At 51.4% G+C, this 17,083-nt stretch overlaps 1 protein-coding gene across 8 annotated transcripts in view; it reads right to left on the bottom strand.

Moving 5' to 3' along the window:
• Positions 1–1,185: 1,185 nt before the first annotated feature.
• Positions 1,186–17,083, bottom strand: part of NLRC5 (NLR family CARD domain containing 5) — a 90,666-nt gene continuing 74,768 nt past the window's right edge. For 6 of the 8 annotated variants that reach the window (XM_064383090.1, XM_064383094.1, XM_064383095.1 and 3 more), the window contains 13 exons: positions 14,627–14,710; positions 13,928–14,011; positions 10,684–10,767; positions 8,505–8,588; positions 8,026–8,109; positions 7,602–7,685; positions 7,384–7,461; positions 6,261–6,344; positions 6,102–6,173; positions 5,755–5,838; positions 3,536–3,619; positions 3,111–3,194; positions 1,186–2,302 (listed from right to left, as the gene is read on the bottom strand). In XM_064383090.1, coding sequence (XP_064239160.1) covers positions 2,191–2,302; positions 3,111–3,194; positions 3,536–3,619; positions 5,755–5,838; positions 6,102–6,173; positions 6,261–6,344; positions 7,384–7,461; positions 7,602–7,685; positions 8,026–8,109; positions 8,505–8,588; positions 10,684–10,767; positions 13,928–14,011; positions 14,627–14,710 — 1,102 coding nt within the window. In that variant the 3' untranslated portion in view covers positions 1,186–2,190. Of the gene's footprint in view, positions 2,303–3,110; positions 3,195–3,535; positions 3,620–5,754; positions 5,839–6,101; positions 6,174–6,260; positions 6,345–7,383; positions 7,462–7,601; positions 7,686–8,025; positions 8,110–8,504; positions 8,589–10,683; positions 10,768–13,927; positions 14,012–14,580; positions 14,711–17,083 lie in introns of those variants that run through there. The other 2 variants (XM_064383096.1, XM_064383098.1) reach the window with 2 other exon arrangements.

Raw genomic sequence — 17,083 nt, 5'->3', positions numbered from 1 at the left:
CTTGACCTCTCCAACAGTCTTGGTGTGTGTGTGTGTGTGTGTGTGTGTGTGTGTGTACGTGTGCACGTGTGGTGTGTGTGTGATGTGTGTGGGGTGTGTGTGCATATATGTGCATGTGTGTGTGGTGTGTGTGTGATGTGTGTGGTTGTGTGCGTGTGTGGTGTGTGATGTGTGTGTGGTGTGTGTGGTGTGTGTGGTTGTGTGCGTGTGGTTGTGTGGTGTGTGATATGTGTGTGTGGTGTGTGTGGTGTGTGGTGTGTGTGATGTGTGTGATATGTGTGTGGTTGTGTGCGTGTGTGTGCATGTGTGGTGTGTGGTGTGTGTGGTGTGTGTGATGTGTGTGATATGTGTGTGGTTGTGTGCATGTGTGGTGTGTGGTGTGTGATGTGTGTGGTGTGTGTGTGATGTGTGTGATATGTGTGGTGGTATGTGCGTGTGTGCATGTGTGGTGTGTGTGGTGGATATGTGTGTGGTGTGTGTGCGTGTGGTGTGTGTGTGCATGTGTAGTGTATGTGTGGTGTGTGTGTGATGCGTGTGGTGTGTGTGTGTGTGTGGTGTGTGTGTGGTGTGTGTGTTGGGGGTGGCTACTAACCCGCATACCTCAAAGACAGGTAGCAAAGGGTCAAGTCACATTCTATTCCATGCCTGTCTGACTTTCCAAGCCACGTTCCTCTGGTACAACATACTCACGCAAACTCTCTAGGTCAGGGTCAGAAAGCAGCAGAAAGTGGGGTCGGGTGGGGTGTCAAGACAGTGGGGAGTGGTGGGGACTGCAGCAAGCTGAGGGATGTGTGCACATCTAAAAGACACAGTCATGTGATTCTTTAGTGGGAGTGCTGGATTAGCACTTCAAAGCAACCAGAATCAGAATTTTTATGTAAAGTTCCCAATTTTAAATACAGACAGTGAATTCAGAAAGTAGTTTCAATGTTATGCAAGTCAAACAAAAAATGTTTTCTAATACGCTGAGCTTCTATAACACCCTCATGTTGCAGGTGAGGGCTGGAGAGAGGAGGAAACTTGCCCATTTCCACGTGACTAGAGACGAGGTCTGAGCTGGGAACGCCTGTCTCCGGACTCCCAGGCCAGTGCTCCCTCAGCACACCTCTCTGTTGTCTGAGACCCCAGGGCAGGGGGTGAACCACTTCTGACTTAGTGAGGTAGCAGGAAACATCGGACTCAGGCTAGAGTGGAAGACTGTCAGGTTTATTGATCAAACTTGGCTTTGAGTGTAACAGAGCCATTGTTGGCTCTCCTCGGAAGTAACAAAAACACTGTGTAACATGTGGAGTGCCTGCTCACCTGAATCACACCAAGGTAGTAGCTGGAGCCAGGAGCCTAGCCTATGGTCTTGGCAGTAGCCCCCGCCCAGTACCGTTAGACTTGGCTTTGTCCCATATACGGGACAGACTGGACTTGTCCACTCCCAAGGCCAGGCGGGTCCTACCTCCACCTGGGCCCCAACTCCTTGGAAGTTAGTGTGTAAGTAAGGGAGGCGTCAAGTTTACAGATGGGTAGACTGAGGATTGAGGCAGGAGGGGACTTTATGGCTGAATCCCCGGCTTGTCCCAGAGCCCTGGCCCTTGAGTCCCTGGACTGGTCAGTGCATGAACACTCTCCCCTCCCAGCTCAGGTGGAAGACTTTTCCTGGCTTAGCTGCTCTATACATGCAATCTATAAATACGTATCTGCTTTAAAAATTAATAAATTAGATCTTGGGCCAGCCTGAGGTCATTTGGCCAGCCATGAGTCCTGTGACATGGACATTTGTCATGTGTCATATGTGGACCAACAATCATGTATCCTGCCACTTGGGATGCAAGGACCCATGCCATTGACCACATGTGTCACACTGTGAGTTTCATGTCATGCCACATGTCAAGGAGTCACACTGCCGCATCTAACCTTATGTGTCACGCATTGTCATGACACCCTCATTGTGTGCCACGTGTCCCCTACTGATCACACATATCACACATAATGCAGGGAACTCCTTTGGCCAGACCTGGCTCCTGGTTCCCAAAAAAGTTCTCCCTGAGGACTGCAGCAGGACACGCATGTCCTTCCTCCTGGGTGGAGTGCAAAGCACCTGCCGAGGCTCTTTTTTCCTGAGTCATTTATCCCAGTGGGCAAAGGGTGGATCACTTGGGAGCATCACTTGGCTGGATTCCAAAGGTCTTGAGGGGGCCATCAGGTACCCCAAGGAGCCTGGGACTGGTTGTCAAAGAAGGCAAAGTCCAGCCTGGGCTCCTGGCTCTGCAGGCACTGGGCCATGTTGCAGGGAATGTGGTTATTCCAGAGGCTGTAGGGCACAGAGACAGGCACTCACTCATCCTCCCGCCTCTGCCCTCTGTCCTATCTGCAGATTGGGAAGCCGAGGCCCAGAAAGGTAGAACTGTGCCCAGAGCTACCTGGCAGAGGAAGGTGTTAGACCAGCATGGGCTGACCTAGGGAGAGGGTATCCCCCACAGCTGCCTCCTGAGTTCCCCAACTCAGCCTTCCTCCCTGGGAGGTAGTGAGGCCAGCTAAGGCCACACTCATATGACACATTTGTGCAAATAAGGAAAAGGCCCTCTTTCTTCGAGATATTTTACTGCCATCTGTCTGAAATTGTCATAATATACTGATTTTGGTAGAACAAGGCGCCTTGCTCTCATCTGCTAGAAATCTAGCAGGTTAATGACATGAATGGTGCCCCTTAGGTGCAATGCCCTTGTGCAGTGCACAACCTATACAACTGTATGTGATGGCTCTGATTATAGCTACCATTTTAAGTGCTTACTATGTGCCAGGCATTGGGTTCAGTGCTTTATATGCTCATTTAGTCCTTACGACTCTCTGAGGTAGATGCTATCAGTATCCTCATTTCATAGATGAGAAAACTGGGGTTCAGAGAGGTTGAATTACTGCCACAAAGTTACACAGTTGGCAAGTGGCAGAGCTGGGATTTGATCCAAGTCTGCTTGCTGCCAAAGTCTTGGTCGAGGGGTCCAAGTCTCCTTTGATAATCCCCAACCCAGGCCCTGCCGCCTCCTCCAGGGAATCCCGTTAGACCTAGGGGTTGGTGTGGCCTCCCACCCACCGCCCCTACCCCTGCAGGTCTCTGTTACCGGATGACTTGGACACTAGACCCCTGGGCCAGCCCTTCAGCCAGAAGCCAGGCCCCGCGAGCTGTGATCTGATTCTTCTCCAGGCTTCCCAGTGGACAGTGAGGGGAGGGGAAGAGAAACAGCCATGAGAATGGTGTGAGGGTTTCCTAGGCCCCCTCCCCAGGCCAAGGTCGGGGGTACACAGTCTCCCACACTACCTTCTCGGAGAACCCAAAAGACAATAGGGGATTTGGGGTGGGTGCAGCAGGAGGGCTGGAGGCTAGAACCCAGGGGAAACTAAGCCTGGCAGGGGCTTGCAACAGACCAGAGTGTGCAACTCAAGGAGGGCCTTTCTGGGAGGCAGGGGACTGACCCAGTGGCCTCTTAGTGTTCCCAGGATGTAGGTCCCCCTTCAGCCCACCCCATTCCTCCCCGGCCCCTCATACTCCACTCTCTTCAGCCGGCCCATCCGCGGCAGAACCTGGGCCAGCTCGGCAGCTGCCTCATCCCCTAGGAGATTCCAGGACAGCCTGCAGGGAAGGGGTCCCAAGGTCAGTGGCAGGAGAGCAGGGAGGTTGAGGGGTGGAGATAAGGCAGTGAGTGGGGAGGGAGGGGGGGCCAATCCTGGGGATGAGGGTTTGCAAGAGAGGCTGTCTGATAGGGTGCTTGTGTGTCCTCCCCTGAAGACAGCAGGGTGCAGGTTACCTTCCTCTCTGCTCCCCTCCCAGTTAACTTTGGATCATGACGTTGTTCATATGATGTTGCCATTTTTGCCACATACATGTATCTCCTGTATTTATGGTGCATCAAGTTTTTCTTTAAATCGGTCCCCTCTTTTTTCTTTTTTTCTTTCTTTTCTTTTCTTTTTTTTTTTTTTTTTGGAGACAGAGTCTGTCTCCCAGGCTGGAGCACAGTGATCTCGGCTCACTGCAACCTCTACCTCCCTGGTTGAAGCAATTCCTCTGCCTCAGCCTCCGGAGTAGCTGGGAGTACAGGCATGCACCACCAAGCCCAGCTAATTGGGCTTTTTTTGTATTTTTAGTAGAGATACGGTTTCACCATGTTGGCCAGACTGGTCTCGAACTCCTGACCTCAGGCAATCCGCCTGCCTCGGTCTTCCAAAGTGTTGGGATTACAGGTGTAAGCCACCACGCCAGGCCCACCCTGCTCTTTTTTCTTACTTTAAAAAATTAATCTTGGCTGTGTGCGGTGGCTCATGCCTGTAATCCCAGCACTATGGGAGGCCAAGGTAGGCAGATCACAGGGTCAGGAGTTCGAGATCATCCTGACTGACATAGTGAAACCCTGACTCTACTAAAAATACAAAAATTAGCTGGGTGTGGTGGTGAGCGTTTGTGATCCCTGCTACTTGAGATGCTGAGGCAGGAGAATCGCTTGAACCCAGGAGGCAGAGGTTGCAGTGAGCTGAGATTGCACCACCACACTCCAGCCTGGGCAATACAGGGAGACTCCATCTCAAAAAAAAAAAGTTAATCTTAAAAGGAAGCATTTATTACTACTATCAATGGAAAACTTGTGTAACAGACCCCAAATAGAAGGTAGTTACAAAAATAAATATAGTACAAACAATGGTATTAACTTCTAGCTGGAACATACGCCTTCCTAAGATGTTGGGCCTGTGACCCGCCCCTATTGGTTAAAAAGGGAGAATCCAGAGTTAGGTGGTAAAGATGAGGCCGGGAGCAGTGGCTCATGCCTGTAATCCCAGCACTTTGGGAGGCTGAGACGGGCAGATCACGAGGTCAGGAGATCGAGACCATCCTGGCCAACATGGTGAAACCTCGTCTCTACTAAAATACAAAAAAATTAGCCAGGCTTGGTGGTGCGCACCTGTAGTCCCAGCTACTCAGGAAGCTGAGGCAGGGGAATTGCCTGAACCTGGGAGGCAGAGATTGCAGTGAGCCGAGATCATGCCACTGTACTCTAGCCTGGCGACAGAGTGAGACTTCATCTCAAAAAAAAGAATTTAAATAAATAAATAAATAAGAGTTAGCACTGATCTGAGACTTTCTCTTTGGTGTAATGAGAAGGGTCAAGACCTTTAGGATGCAAACTAAAGTCATCTTGTAATCATGCGCGTCCTGTTCTTTAGGAAACAGCTTTGTCCTCCACATCGTGGTTAGGGTCCCAGGCTGGTCCTAGAATTCTAGTTCACCCATGAGGCAGCACTGCAAGGCCCCAAGCTCTGGGGATTCTGATTGCTAAGAGACAGCCCAGCACGGCCAGCCAGCAGGTCTGGGGGCAGCTTTCTCCTGGCTTTAGCCATTGTTCACTACCAGCAGTGGCTCATCAATGGAGATTTCATCAATCAGGCAAGGTGGTCTATCCAGTTGCCTCCCAAAAGGAAGACTGGACCAAAAACCTTGAGAGACCATCTGGCCCACCTCCCCTCCCACCACTCTACAAATGGGGGTAAAGGCAGGAGAAGCTAAACTGTTTTACCCAACATCACCCGCAGCTCAGGTGTTAAAACGTCTTTGAGAGGATGTCTGAGCAAGAATGATCTTCCCCATTTACAAATGGGAGGACCAGCCAGAGAGGATGGGAGCAGCTCCAGGCCACACAGCAGGCTGGAGCCAACTCCTCTCCTACCTCCCCACTGTTCCTTTTCCCAGCTCAGCTCAGGGCTCTTCCAATCACTCACAAGATTACTTCCAGGGCAGGGCAGAGTGTGAAGCTGGAGGTGAGGAGCTTGGCGGTCTGGTTGTCAATCTTACAGGAAACCAGGCTGCAGATGGAGAAGGGTGAGGGATGGGAGGGGAAGGTGTTTGAGTCAGGGGATCTGGCAGGTCCTGTCTCCCACAGTCAGCACAGGAGGGAGGGTCTGGGGTGAGCTAGGAGTTTTAGGAAAGGCTTCCTTTCTTGACCCAGGCCCCCACCATCCCTGGAGCTTCTATCACTTCAAAGGCCTCCCCAGGTATTAGGCTCAGTCAGAGAATAGTTACTTTAGCCTACCGCTGGTCCCCCAGGCAGGCAGGGGAGGCTACTTACTCTATCCGTCTGAGCAGTGGGAGCCCCTTACAGAAATGCAGGACCCCTTCAGCCAGGTTGTTTTCTGCCAAGCTGCAGGGAAGGGGAGACACTTGTGAGAGGAACCCCCAGACCCGCCCAGGACTGTCCCCCTGCCTGGACAGGGCAGCCCTTATTTACCTGATCTCTTCCATGTAGGGGGATCCATCCAGGGCCTGGACCAGGCTCAGGGCCCCATTTGGGCCCAGATGGCTGGATGGCAGGCTGGGGAAAGAGGAGGGTGTGAGCCTGCGGAGACTGGGGACCTTTCCAGAGACCCCCACCCTCAGCCTCATCTCAGGCTGCAGCACCGGTCTGTAGACAGACTCTGGCTAATTCTCCATCTACACAGGACCTGGGTGGATATCAAGAACCCTGGCTTTGGGGTCTGAGATCCCAAATTCAACACCTGGGTCCTTTTTGTATGAGGAAGGAAAATTTTCCACACCTCTCCTGGCCTTCGTTCCCTTGCCTGGAAAAATGAGCACATAAAAGTCTCAGCACTGGCCGGGCGTGGTGGCTCACGCCTATAATCCCAGCACTTTGGGAGGCTGAGGTGGGTGATCACCTGAGGTCAGGAGTTCGAGACCAGCCTGACCAACATGGTGAAGCCCTGTCTCTACTAAAAATACAAAAATTAGCCGGGCATGGTGGCACATGCCATAATCCCAGCTACTCTGGAAGCTGAGGCACGAGAATGGCTTGAACCTGGGAGGTAGAGGTTGCAGTGAGCCGAGATTGCACCACTGCACTCTAGCCTGGGTGACAGAGAGAGACTCCATCTCAAAAAAAAAAAAATAATAAAATAAAGTCCCATCCCCCTGGGGCTGCCAGTGAGGCTCCGATGAGGCCATGGACTTCAGCTATGAAGTGCTGAGGCCATGCTGCTTGGCGCTGTACTCCCGCAAAGCCTCTGCTAGGATTTCTCATTCAGCCTCAGGGACTGGCTCACAGGGCACACTGAGCTAGGATCATTGTACTACTTTTGCACGTGAAGAAACTGAGGCTGAGAAGGGGCAGGGGTCTAGCCAAGGGCAGGCAGGGGCCCGTGGCAGAGCCAGGACTAGGCTGGGCCTCCTGATTTCTCTGCTGCAGGCATCAGAGGCAGGGGAGGAACAGGCAGGAAGGCGGGTAGCCAGCCCTAAGACATGCCACAGCTTGACCTGGGACAGGGCAGCTCAACTGATGGGGGCCTGGACACCCACTGCTCCCTGGGTCCCTCCTCCCCGCCAGCCTGGCATGGCATGGACAGGGGGCCACTCACTGCAGGACCCTCAGGTGCTGGGGCAGCTCCCGAGCCAGCTCCAGGGCTGTGCGATCCCCCAGGTCATTGCAGCCAAGCCTGGAAAAGGAGAGGAATGAGCACTGAGCGCTGGGCCGGCCCACTCAGGACCCCTGCCCTGCCCTGTGCCCACTGTGGGAGAGGAGGCCAAGTGGGCCTGGGGGGCACAGAGGGCAGAGGCCTCCTGGGCAGACACTCACATCAGCTCCTCCAGGCGCCTGCAAAGAGCGAGAGACTCCGCCAGCTTCACTCCCCCGGCTGGGCTGATGCTATTCGCTGAGAGGCTGTGGGAGCAGGGGCAGCCATCAGGTCCTCTGATGCCCCCTTTCCTTGACACCCCAGCACATCTGCTGGGGCTGCCACCTCTGCTTCGGGGGCTTAAGAGACAATGCTCCCCACACCACACACCTACCCAGACAATGGGGTAGAAAGGCCCAGAGAAGAGCAGGGGCTGGGGTGGTTTAAGGTCCCACAGTGATGGCCGGGAGGTCACCCAGCCCCGATGCCCAGACACTGAGGCTGGCGCAGGGGAGATTTTAGCATGCTGGCCTGAGCTAGGGGCCAGTGTCTCCTAGGACCGTGGTGTAACCCCTGCTGCCCTCCTGCATGGGGCTGGCCACTTACTCTATCTTCCTGAGCTCTGGCAGCCTGGGCAGGATGGTAGCTAAGTACCGGACACCGGCGTCTCCAATCTGGTTGTAGCTCAAGCTTGGGGGAAAGAACACCTTGACCATCAGCCTTCCACCATCTCATCTTGCCCACACCCCACTCCCAGAACAGAAGGGCAGGCTGAAGTCCCGGAAGGGCTCAGCTCACATTTAGAGAGTGACAGCTCTCCATGTTGAGTGACAGCTCCTAACTCTTGGCTTCTGTTTAGGATGTTCTCCCTGTTATCCAACCTAAATCCCTCTTGGGGCAATTGACACTCTTACAGCCTGTCTTTGGGTCCCGCAAGGTTCTAGGCTCCGGGTTGGTCACACAGTGTAGAAGAGGGTGAAGGGGATGAGATGAAGAAGCTAAGGGCATGCTCAGGTAGCCCCTTGCCTTTGACATCTTTCCCTGCCAAAATTGTCCTGGGTCTGGGGGCAGGATGGGCAACTCACTCCAGCTCCTCCAGGCTGGTGGCAGCTCTGAGAGCCTCAGAAATGTGGCGGCAATCGACATCACCAATACCGTTCCTGTTCAGTCTGGAAAAGAAGGGAATAGACCAAGAGGCTTTCAGAAGCTTAAAGGCCTTTGCAGGTGCTGTGCTAAGAACTCTACAGTTTGCAAAGCCTTTACACACCCAGGAACTCATATGCTAGTTACAAAACTTCTGGGGATCATGGCAGGTTGGGGGTAGTGAGCAAGGTGGGAATTATTGTCCCCAGTGTCCAGGTGAGAAAACTGAGACCCAGCAGTGAGCTGTGACTGGCCAGAGACTTAGGGACTTACAGGTTGGGTGGAAATGAACTCAGAGCCCCTGGCCAAGGAGCAGTCTCTACATCTCTTTGGCAAGCTTCACCTTGGCCTCTGTGTCAGGGGTCTTCAGGCTGGCCTGGCTGAATGCCAATTTCACATAGGGTTCGCTGATTCACCCAAATCAGTTCTCAGGGGCGTATAGTGTTCTCATCTATGCAAATGGTAGGCTTTTCCCTAACCCAGGGTATTGTCTTTGCTGAGCCCTAACCTTGCTATGCCTGGTTGGGAAAAACCAACAAAACAGCTGAGGCAAATGGTCTTAGCCCCTTGGGAAGTATTTGTCTGCATGTTGTTTTTACTTTCTTTTATTTTGCAAATTAAATTTTAATGGGGCCTGGCATGGTGGCTCACACCTGTAATCCCAGCACTTTGGGAGTCTAGGCAGGCAGATCAGCTGAGGTCAGGGGTTCAAGACCAACCTGGCCAACATGGTGAAACCTCATCTCTATTAAAAAAAAAATACAAAAATTAGCTGGGTGTGGTGCTACATGCCTGTAATCCCAGATACTTGGGTGGCTGGGGCATGAGAATAGCTTGAACCCAAGGAGGTGGAGGTTGCACTGCACTCCAGCCTGGGCGACAGAGCAAGACTCTGTCTTAAAAAATATAAATACAAATAAATAAATAAATTTTAAGGGATCACCTTTCAGTAAATTAATTTTGGGCGAAATGGTCCAATATAAGAAATATATCCTGCCAAACTCTCTAACCTCATTTCCTGCCTACTGTGCTCTGCCAGAGGTGGGGGTAGGAGGGTACTTGGATATAAACAAAGCAATGCTTTGTGACACTGCTTGTCACTTTGTGATTTGCTTTTAGTCACAACATTTCATATTTTGAAAAATCACATTGAAAGCAAGTGTCACGTTTATTTGTCCTAGTGGACAGGGAGTGAAATCACAAAGGGAATATAGGAAGGCCACCCCATCTGAGTCTAGACCCATACTACTCCAAGTGTGCTCTGTGGCCCTCAGAATTGACACCACCCAGGAGCTTGTTAGAAATGCAGAGCTGGGTGCAACGACTGAGGGCTGTGGTCCCAGCCACTTGGGAGGGTGAGGCAGGAGGATCACGTTCGCCCAGGAGTTTGAGACTGTAGGGCGCCATGATTGCACCTGTGCATCGCCACTGCACTCCAGCCTGGACCACATAGTAAGGCCCCAACTCAAAAACTAAAAAAGAAAAAAGCAGAATCTAGGCAGAATTCCAGACCTGGGGACCTGGGGAATCAGAAGTAGCTTTTTTTTTTTTTTTTTGAGACTGAGTTTTGCTCTTGTTGCCCAGGCTGGAGTGCAATGGCGCGATCTTGGCTCACCATGACCTCCGCCTCCCGGGTTAAAGCGATTCTCCTGCCTCAGCCTCCCGAGTAGCTAGGATTACAGGCATGCGCCACCATGCCCTGCTAATTTGTATTTTTAGTAGAGACAGGGTTTCTCCATGTTGGTCTGGCTGGTCTTGAACTCCCAACCTCAGGTGATCCGCCCGCCTTGGATTCCCAAAGTGCTGGGATTACAGGCGTGAGCCACCACGCCTGGCAGAATTAGCATTTTAACAAGAGCTCAGGGTGACATGTGTGTGCATCAACGGTTGTTCTACAACTTAGGTCTAAACTCTTTCAGTCACTTTTGTCACCATGAGGAAGCTCGTGGCATTAGAAGGCAAGAGCAGTGGGCACTCACCTAGGAGGGCACAGGGAGGGGCCTGGGAGGGAGCCACAAAGGATCCGCAGGGAGGCGCCCTCAGTGCTTCCCCCGACGTGTTCCCAACTGAGTGGGGAGTCTGTCCTCCCACTCATTCCCATGGGGCCACTGGGTCACTCACCGGAGGCTCTGCAGGAGGGTCATGTGGCTTAGTCCGTGAGTAAGCAAGGCCAAGGTGGAGCCATTCAGCAGAAGGTGACTGAGTCTGGAGAAGAGGAGGCCAGGTGAACTCGGCATCCAGGGGTGGAGCACTGTCTAGTCCGGGGTCTGAGGCCTCTGTGCTTAGCAAGTCTAGGGACTCCAAGACAGCCACTTATATCCACACGGTGTAAACATTCTACAAAATGAGCTGTACTGAGAGGTCCAAATGGTGTTTCTCGGCATGAATTACTGAGGTCAGGCAGGCAGCAGTTCTATGTTCTGAACCACACTGGACCCAATCTAACGATCAGTAATAATGGTGGTCACATATTGAGCATAAAATGTGGGCCAGACTCAGGGCTTGGGCGATCTGGAAAGGTGGGTTTATTATCATCTCCATTTTACAGGTGAGGAACACCGAGGCTCAGAGAGTTAGAGAACTTGCTTAAGGTCATACACAAACTGGCTGCTTCAGGAGCAGAACCCAAAGCTATAGAACTCCCATTCCTGAGCCCCAGCCATATGTGATCCAGGTGACTGTACTTCTAAAGGCCCCCAGCCTAGGCAGGAGAGGAGAATAACAGCAATGGCTAGCACTTGTAGAGTCTGCACTCTGCACCAGGCTCCAAGAATGTAACACATATTATCTCATTTAATCCTCACAACAACCCTAGCGGGGGGATTGCCGTTATCCTCAAAGTTAAGATGAGGAGGCCAAAGCACAGAGAGGCTGAGAGGCTGCGTGTACAAGTTCGCACATTAAGAGGCAGAACCGGCCGGGCGTGGTAGCTCATGCCTGTAATCCCAGAACTTTATGAGGCCAAGGCGGGTGGATGACCTGAGGTCAGGAGTTCGAGACCACCAGACTGGCCAACAAGGTGAAACCCCATCTCTACTAAAAATACAAAAATTAGCAGTGCGTGGTGGCGCATGCCTGTAATCCCAGCCACTCGGGAGGCTGAGGCAGGAGAATCACTTGAACCTGGGAGATGGAGGTTGCAGTGAGCTGAGATTGGGTGACAAGAGCGAGACTCTGTCTCAAAATAATAATAAGGCAGAGGCAAGAGATGGTCAACTGTCCTGGTTGGCTGAGAACTGAAGGGTTTTCCTGGATGTGGGACCTTTGGGCGCTAAAATGGGGAAACCTCCAAGCAAACTGGAAGCATCGGTTACCCTACCCAGAGTTGAACCCAGGTAGTGAGGCCCCTAACTAGGGTCCATGCCCCTACCTGCTCCATCACAGGTAGACAGCTGGAAGAAGCTGGCTGGATTTGAGGGTAACTGCCCATGGGGAGACACACTTGGAAATGACAGATCTGAGATGGGAAGAGACCTCTGGGCATTGGGGATCCATCCCCTTTCTTTGGACAGGGAAGACATCATTATACCCACTTTACAGATAGGGCAACTGAGGCAGCAGGAGGCAAGGAGCAGCACTAGGTTCCTGGGAAGTCAGGAGGAAGAAAAAGACCCCAGCCAGGCTCTGAGTGTCGAGGGGGCATGGGTGAATCTGTCCTGTCCCTCATGGTACCACAAGCTCCTGGCCCTGGCCTTGCTGCCCGACTCAATACGTATTTGTCGAATGCATGAATGAGTCAATGAATGACCTCACTGGGGCTCCAATCCCTTGAATAAAAGCTTCGAGAAGGCTGAGCTGAGGTGCAGGCGCATGGAGAGTGGGCAAAGAGAGAAACAGACCAGTGAGATGACAGGAGGACCCTGTGGTCAACGGTCTCCGTAACCCCTCTTCTCCCTTTACCTGATCCTCTCCCCAGGAGAAGCAGAGGGACAAGTGGAAGAACTTCACTGTTAAGGGGCAAAAAGTCAAAAGGCTACTTTCAAGCTGAATTCAAAACATGTGGAAAAAAATGTCTGGAGAAAAAAATCACAAACTGTTCAAGAGAAGTTTCCTCAGGGGGTGTCATCTCCAGGGCATTTCACGTTCTTTGTTCCATATTTCTATAATGATGGAACTTTTTATAGCCAGTGAGTATTTCTGGTCATTAGAAAAAGTTAAGAGAGGAAAAGCAGAAAATATCCTGCTAAATTTTCTGTCCAGATACTGTTTAAACAGGAATCCGTGCGGGACAGGGACCACCTTTTAGACTGAAGCTGTTTCTGGCATTTCTAAGAATTTGGTGACTTCAGATTATGGGGGAGAGTAGTAAAAGCTGCCAGTCACCAAGGAAACGACTGTAGACAAATGGCAGTGGACGGCTGTAGATTTTTTTTCTGCCCAGAGTTTGTTTTCTCTTCTGTTACTCGCACCCTGAAATACCATCCTCCCCTCTAAGTCCAGAAGATAGGTGGGCATGCGCCCAGATCTGGCCAATGAGAATATTTAGTGCTCAGAGCCACAGTGATTGCTTTAGGGTGGGTCAGGTGACCCAAGCTAGTTCAGTGAGGCTCAATCTAGGACCTTTTGCTGTAACCACAGGAAGAAAGGTACTCCCTTTCCACTAAGCTGGGAGAAAGTCTACGGGTGCAGGGATGGCCTGCCTAAGAAGGAAGCCAAGGTGGACAGAGAAAGAGCAAGGGCCAGAGCGAAGTATGTGAGAGAGAAGCCTGATAAATACAAAAACCCCTGGATCCAGCCATGCCTGAAGTCAGGAGCCTCATAATTTTCCATGACATAAGCCAATCCATTTCTATCTTGGATTGCCTTGAGTTGTGTGTTCTGTTTCTTGTGACGAAGGTTCTTCCTGGCATTCAGCCAGAATAGAAAGTAAAAGGTCATGGAAGGGCATTCAGCTCACCTGGGTTCATCCAGAATCGAGGCAGTTTGTGTTCACAAAACAAACAAAGGTTCCTAGGCATGCGACTCACTGATCATGCAGCAATCAGCACCATCACCTCTCACTCAACCCAGTTTCCCATAAACCACCAACACTATTACTCACCCCTTCCCCACTAACCACCATCACCATCACTCTCCCCTTCCCCACTAACCACCATCACCATCACTCGCCCCTTCCCCACTAACCACCATCACCATCACTCGCCCCTTCCCCATTAACCACCAACACCACTCACTCATTAGCCACCCTCCCCCACTAACCACCATCACCATCACTCACCCCTTCCCCATTAACCACCATCACCACTCACTGATTAGCCACCCTTCCCCATTAACCACCATCACCATCACTCACCCTTTCCCCATTAATCACCATCACCACTCACTCATTAGCCACTCTTCCCCATTAGCCATGCCCACCACTTACTCCAGCTTCTTTAGCGTCCATTTTTCCTCAAGGGCCCTCATCAGCACCTTGGTGCCCTCCTCATCGAATTCAGTGTTAGACCACCTGCAGAAGAGCAAGCAGAGGCATGGTTTAGACGAGCCTGCCCAGCTCTGGTGCCAGCTGTCCCGTCAGCTCCCTTCTCCGACTCTGTCTCCTGGGAGGCCGACTCTGCATCTGCAGACCCTGGGCCACCCTCACTGTCTGGGCTCCACTCGGGCATTCCTGGCCACAGGCTTAGGCTCTGGGCACATGATAGTCACAGCTGGCCTAGCTGAGAAAAGATGCCCTGGATGAGGGCTGCAGCGAGGAAGCTGGGGGCCCAGGGACACACATGTACACACCCCCCCCCCACATCCTTCTGTTCTTCAGCCCCCTCCGTGGCCTGCCACAGCCAGCCCAGCAGAGCAAGGCTCATGAGCCCCATTTTTGTAGATGAGGCAATCAAAGCCCAGAGAGGAACAGCCATGCCCATAACCCCTCTGCGAGTCAGTGGGAAATTCAGACCAAAACCATGGTTCGCATCCTTTCCCAGGCCACAGCCAGAACCGCTGGACTTCACCAGGGGAAGGGTCATTGATTGAAGTCCCATTGCCTGCTCTCCCAGAGGCCCTGCTGTCTCCTCCACCCCTCACCCTCAGCTGGGCCACTTGTCCCGGATCCCTCCACTCTGCAACTCACTCCAGCTCCTCCAAGTGGTGGCAGTGGCCCAGACCAGATGCCAGGTGGGTGAGGCCCTTGGTGCTCACACGGCTGGAGGTCAGCCTGGTGGGGGTCAAAGGGCAGCAGGTCAGGTGGGAGCCCGGAGTTTTGGGAGCATTGAATGCTGGTGGCAGAGGGCAAGGATGTGAAGTAGGGATGTGGTTCCTGGGGGCAGTGGGAGGGACGTCCCTCCCTTCATAAATCTCTTCCACCATGAACTCATTAAGCCAACATAGAGCTTGGAAGCAGAAGCATGGCCTAGTTCAGTATTTCCTAAACCACAGTCATTCAGGTAGCAACTTCACAACTCAAGCCAGAATTAGGTATCACTGTAACGTCTAGCAAGTTACTGTCGTTTATCACAAACACTGCATCTTTCAAGCGAATGCTGGAGAAGTGTCAAAGATCTATCTGTCCTAAAAGGTCTCTTCTTTTTAAAAAATTTATTTATCTTTTGGCCGGGTGCGGTGGCTCACGCCTATAATCCCAGCACTTCGGGAGGCCGAGGCAGGTGGATCACGAGGTCAAGAGATCGAGACCATCCTGGTCAACATGGTGAAACCCCATCTCTACTAAAAATACAAAAAATTAGCTGGACATGGTGGCACGTGCCTGTAATCCCAGCTACTCAGGAGGCTGAGGCAGAATTGCCTGAACCCAGGAGGCGGAGGTTGCGGTGAGCCAAGATTGCGCCATTGCACTCCAGCCTGGGTAACAAGAGCGAAACTCCGTCTCAAAAAAAAAAAAAAATTATTAATTTTTGTAGAGATGGAGGTGGGGTCTCGGTGTGTTGCTCAGGCTGGTCTCCAACTCCTGGGCTCAAGTGATTCTTCCTCCTCAGCCTCCCAGACTGCTGGGACCTAGGATTACAAGCTTGAGCCACTGTGCCCAGCCCAAGAGTTTCTTCTTAGTCTAATCCGTTAGATGGAAAGAAAATCAAAAGTTAGGAAAGCTACATTTTGCAACTATCATACTGATTCATTGATTCACTTGAATCAATGATTTATTAACAGCTGCTGAAATTCACAGATGAGAGTTTGAGGAAGACCAGGATATTTACATAATCTTAAAGTATCTTTAAGTTACTTTAAGTAACTGATAGTAACTTTCCAAGTGGAGAGACCTGGCAGACGCCACTGTCACAGGTGATCACAGTTAATATTGCCAGCCAGGACCCCAGGACACAGACACATCATGTGCCCTGATGGAAGGCACGAGAACACAGCATTGCTTGTGCGATATTCCTGCCCAAAGGGCAGACTCTAACTCTATTTTTGTTTTTGAGACAGAGTCTTGCTCTGTCGCCAGGCTCACTGCAACCTCTGCCTCCTGGGCTCAAGCGATTCTCCTGCCTCAGCCTCCTGAGTAGCTGGGACTACAGATGTGTGCCACCACGTCCAGCCGATTATTATTTTTTTTTTAGTAGAGGCGAGGTTTCACTATGTTGGCCAGGATGGTCTAGATCTCTTGACATCGTGATCCACCCACCTCGGCCTCCCAAAGTGCTGGCATGAGCCACCATGCCCGGCCCGACAGACTCTAAGCGTCAGGAAGCATCAAATAAACCCAAGTAGAAGGACATTCTATAAAATACCTGGCCTATAATGTCAGAGACAATCTATGAAAGACAAAGAAGGGCCGAGGAGATCTGTTCCAGGTTGAAAAAGGCTAAAGAGAGACGACACTAAATGAGACGTGTGATTCTGGGTTGGATCCACGACTGGGAAAAAAAGTGCAAGAAGCAACATTATTGGGACAACTGATGATATTAAAGTAAAAATTGTAGTTGAGATAATAGTAGTGTATCAATGTTGCATTTCCTGGATTTTATAATTTGACTGGATCATGGAAGAGAATGTCCTTGTTTTTAGGAAATTCTCTGAAATATTAAGGGGTAAAGGGACATGATTACAACTTACTTCTAAATGGTTCAGAAAAGGAGAGTAGGAGAGAGGGAAAGAAAAGGGAGGTGGGGAAGAAGGAGGGAGGGAACAAATGAGCAATTGTGGAAAAATATTGGCAAAGGGTGAATTTGTTCTCTTTTTTTTTTTGGAGACAGAGCCTTTGAATGTTATGTTCATGGGGTTACTTATGGCGAGAGGGCTGTGAGAGATGATGAAGTTGCCTGAGCAGACCCTTGCTCCTCTAGGAGAGAAGGAAGAAGCAGGGCAGGCTGTGGCTGGTAACAGCACAGCAGACATCTTTACATGCTCCGGTTCCTGTAATCCTAGCCCCACGAAGGGCTGTCATTAGACCTTTTTTTTTTTTTTTTTTTTTTTTTTGAGACGAAGTCTTGCACTGTATCACCCAGGCTGGAGTACAATGTTGCGATCTCCGCTCACTGCGACCTCGGCCCCCCGGGTTCAAGCAATTCTCCTGCCTCAGCCTCCTGAGTAGCTGGGATTACAGGCATTTGCCACCGCGCTCAGCTAATTC

The sequence above is a fragment of the Aotus nancymaae genome, unplaced genomic scaffold (assembly GCF_030222135.1).
Source record: "Aotus nancymaae isolate 86718 unplaced genomic scaffold, 86718_ANA_hifiasm-v0.15.2.pri h1tg000030l, whole genome shotgun sequence".
Classification (NCBI taxonomy): Eukaryota; Metazoa; Chordata; class Mammalia; order Primates; family Aotidae; genus Aotus; species Aotus nancymaae.
This window is presented reverse-complemented; position numbering and strand designations above follow the sequence as displayed.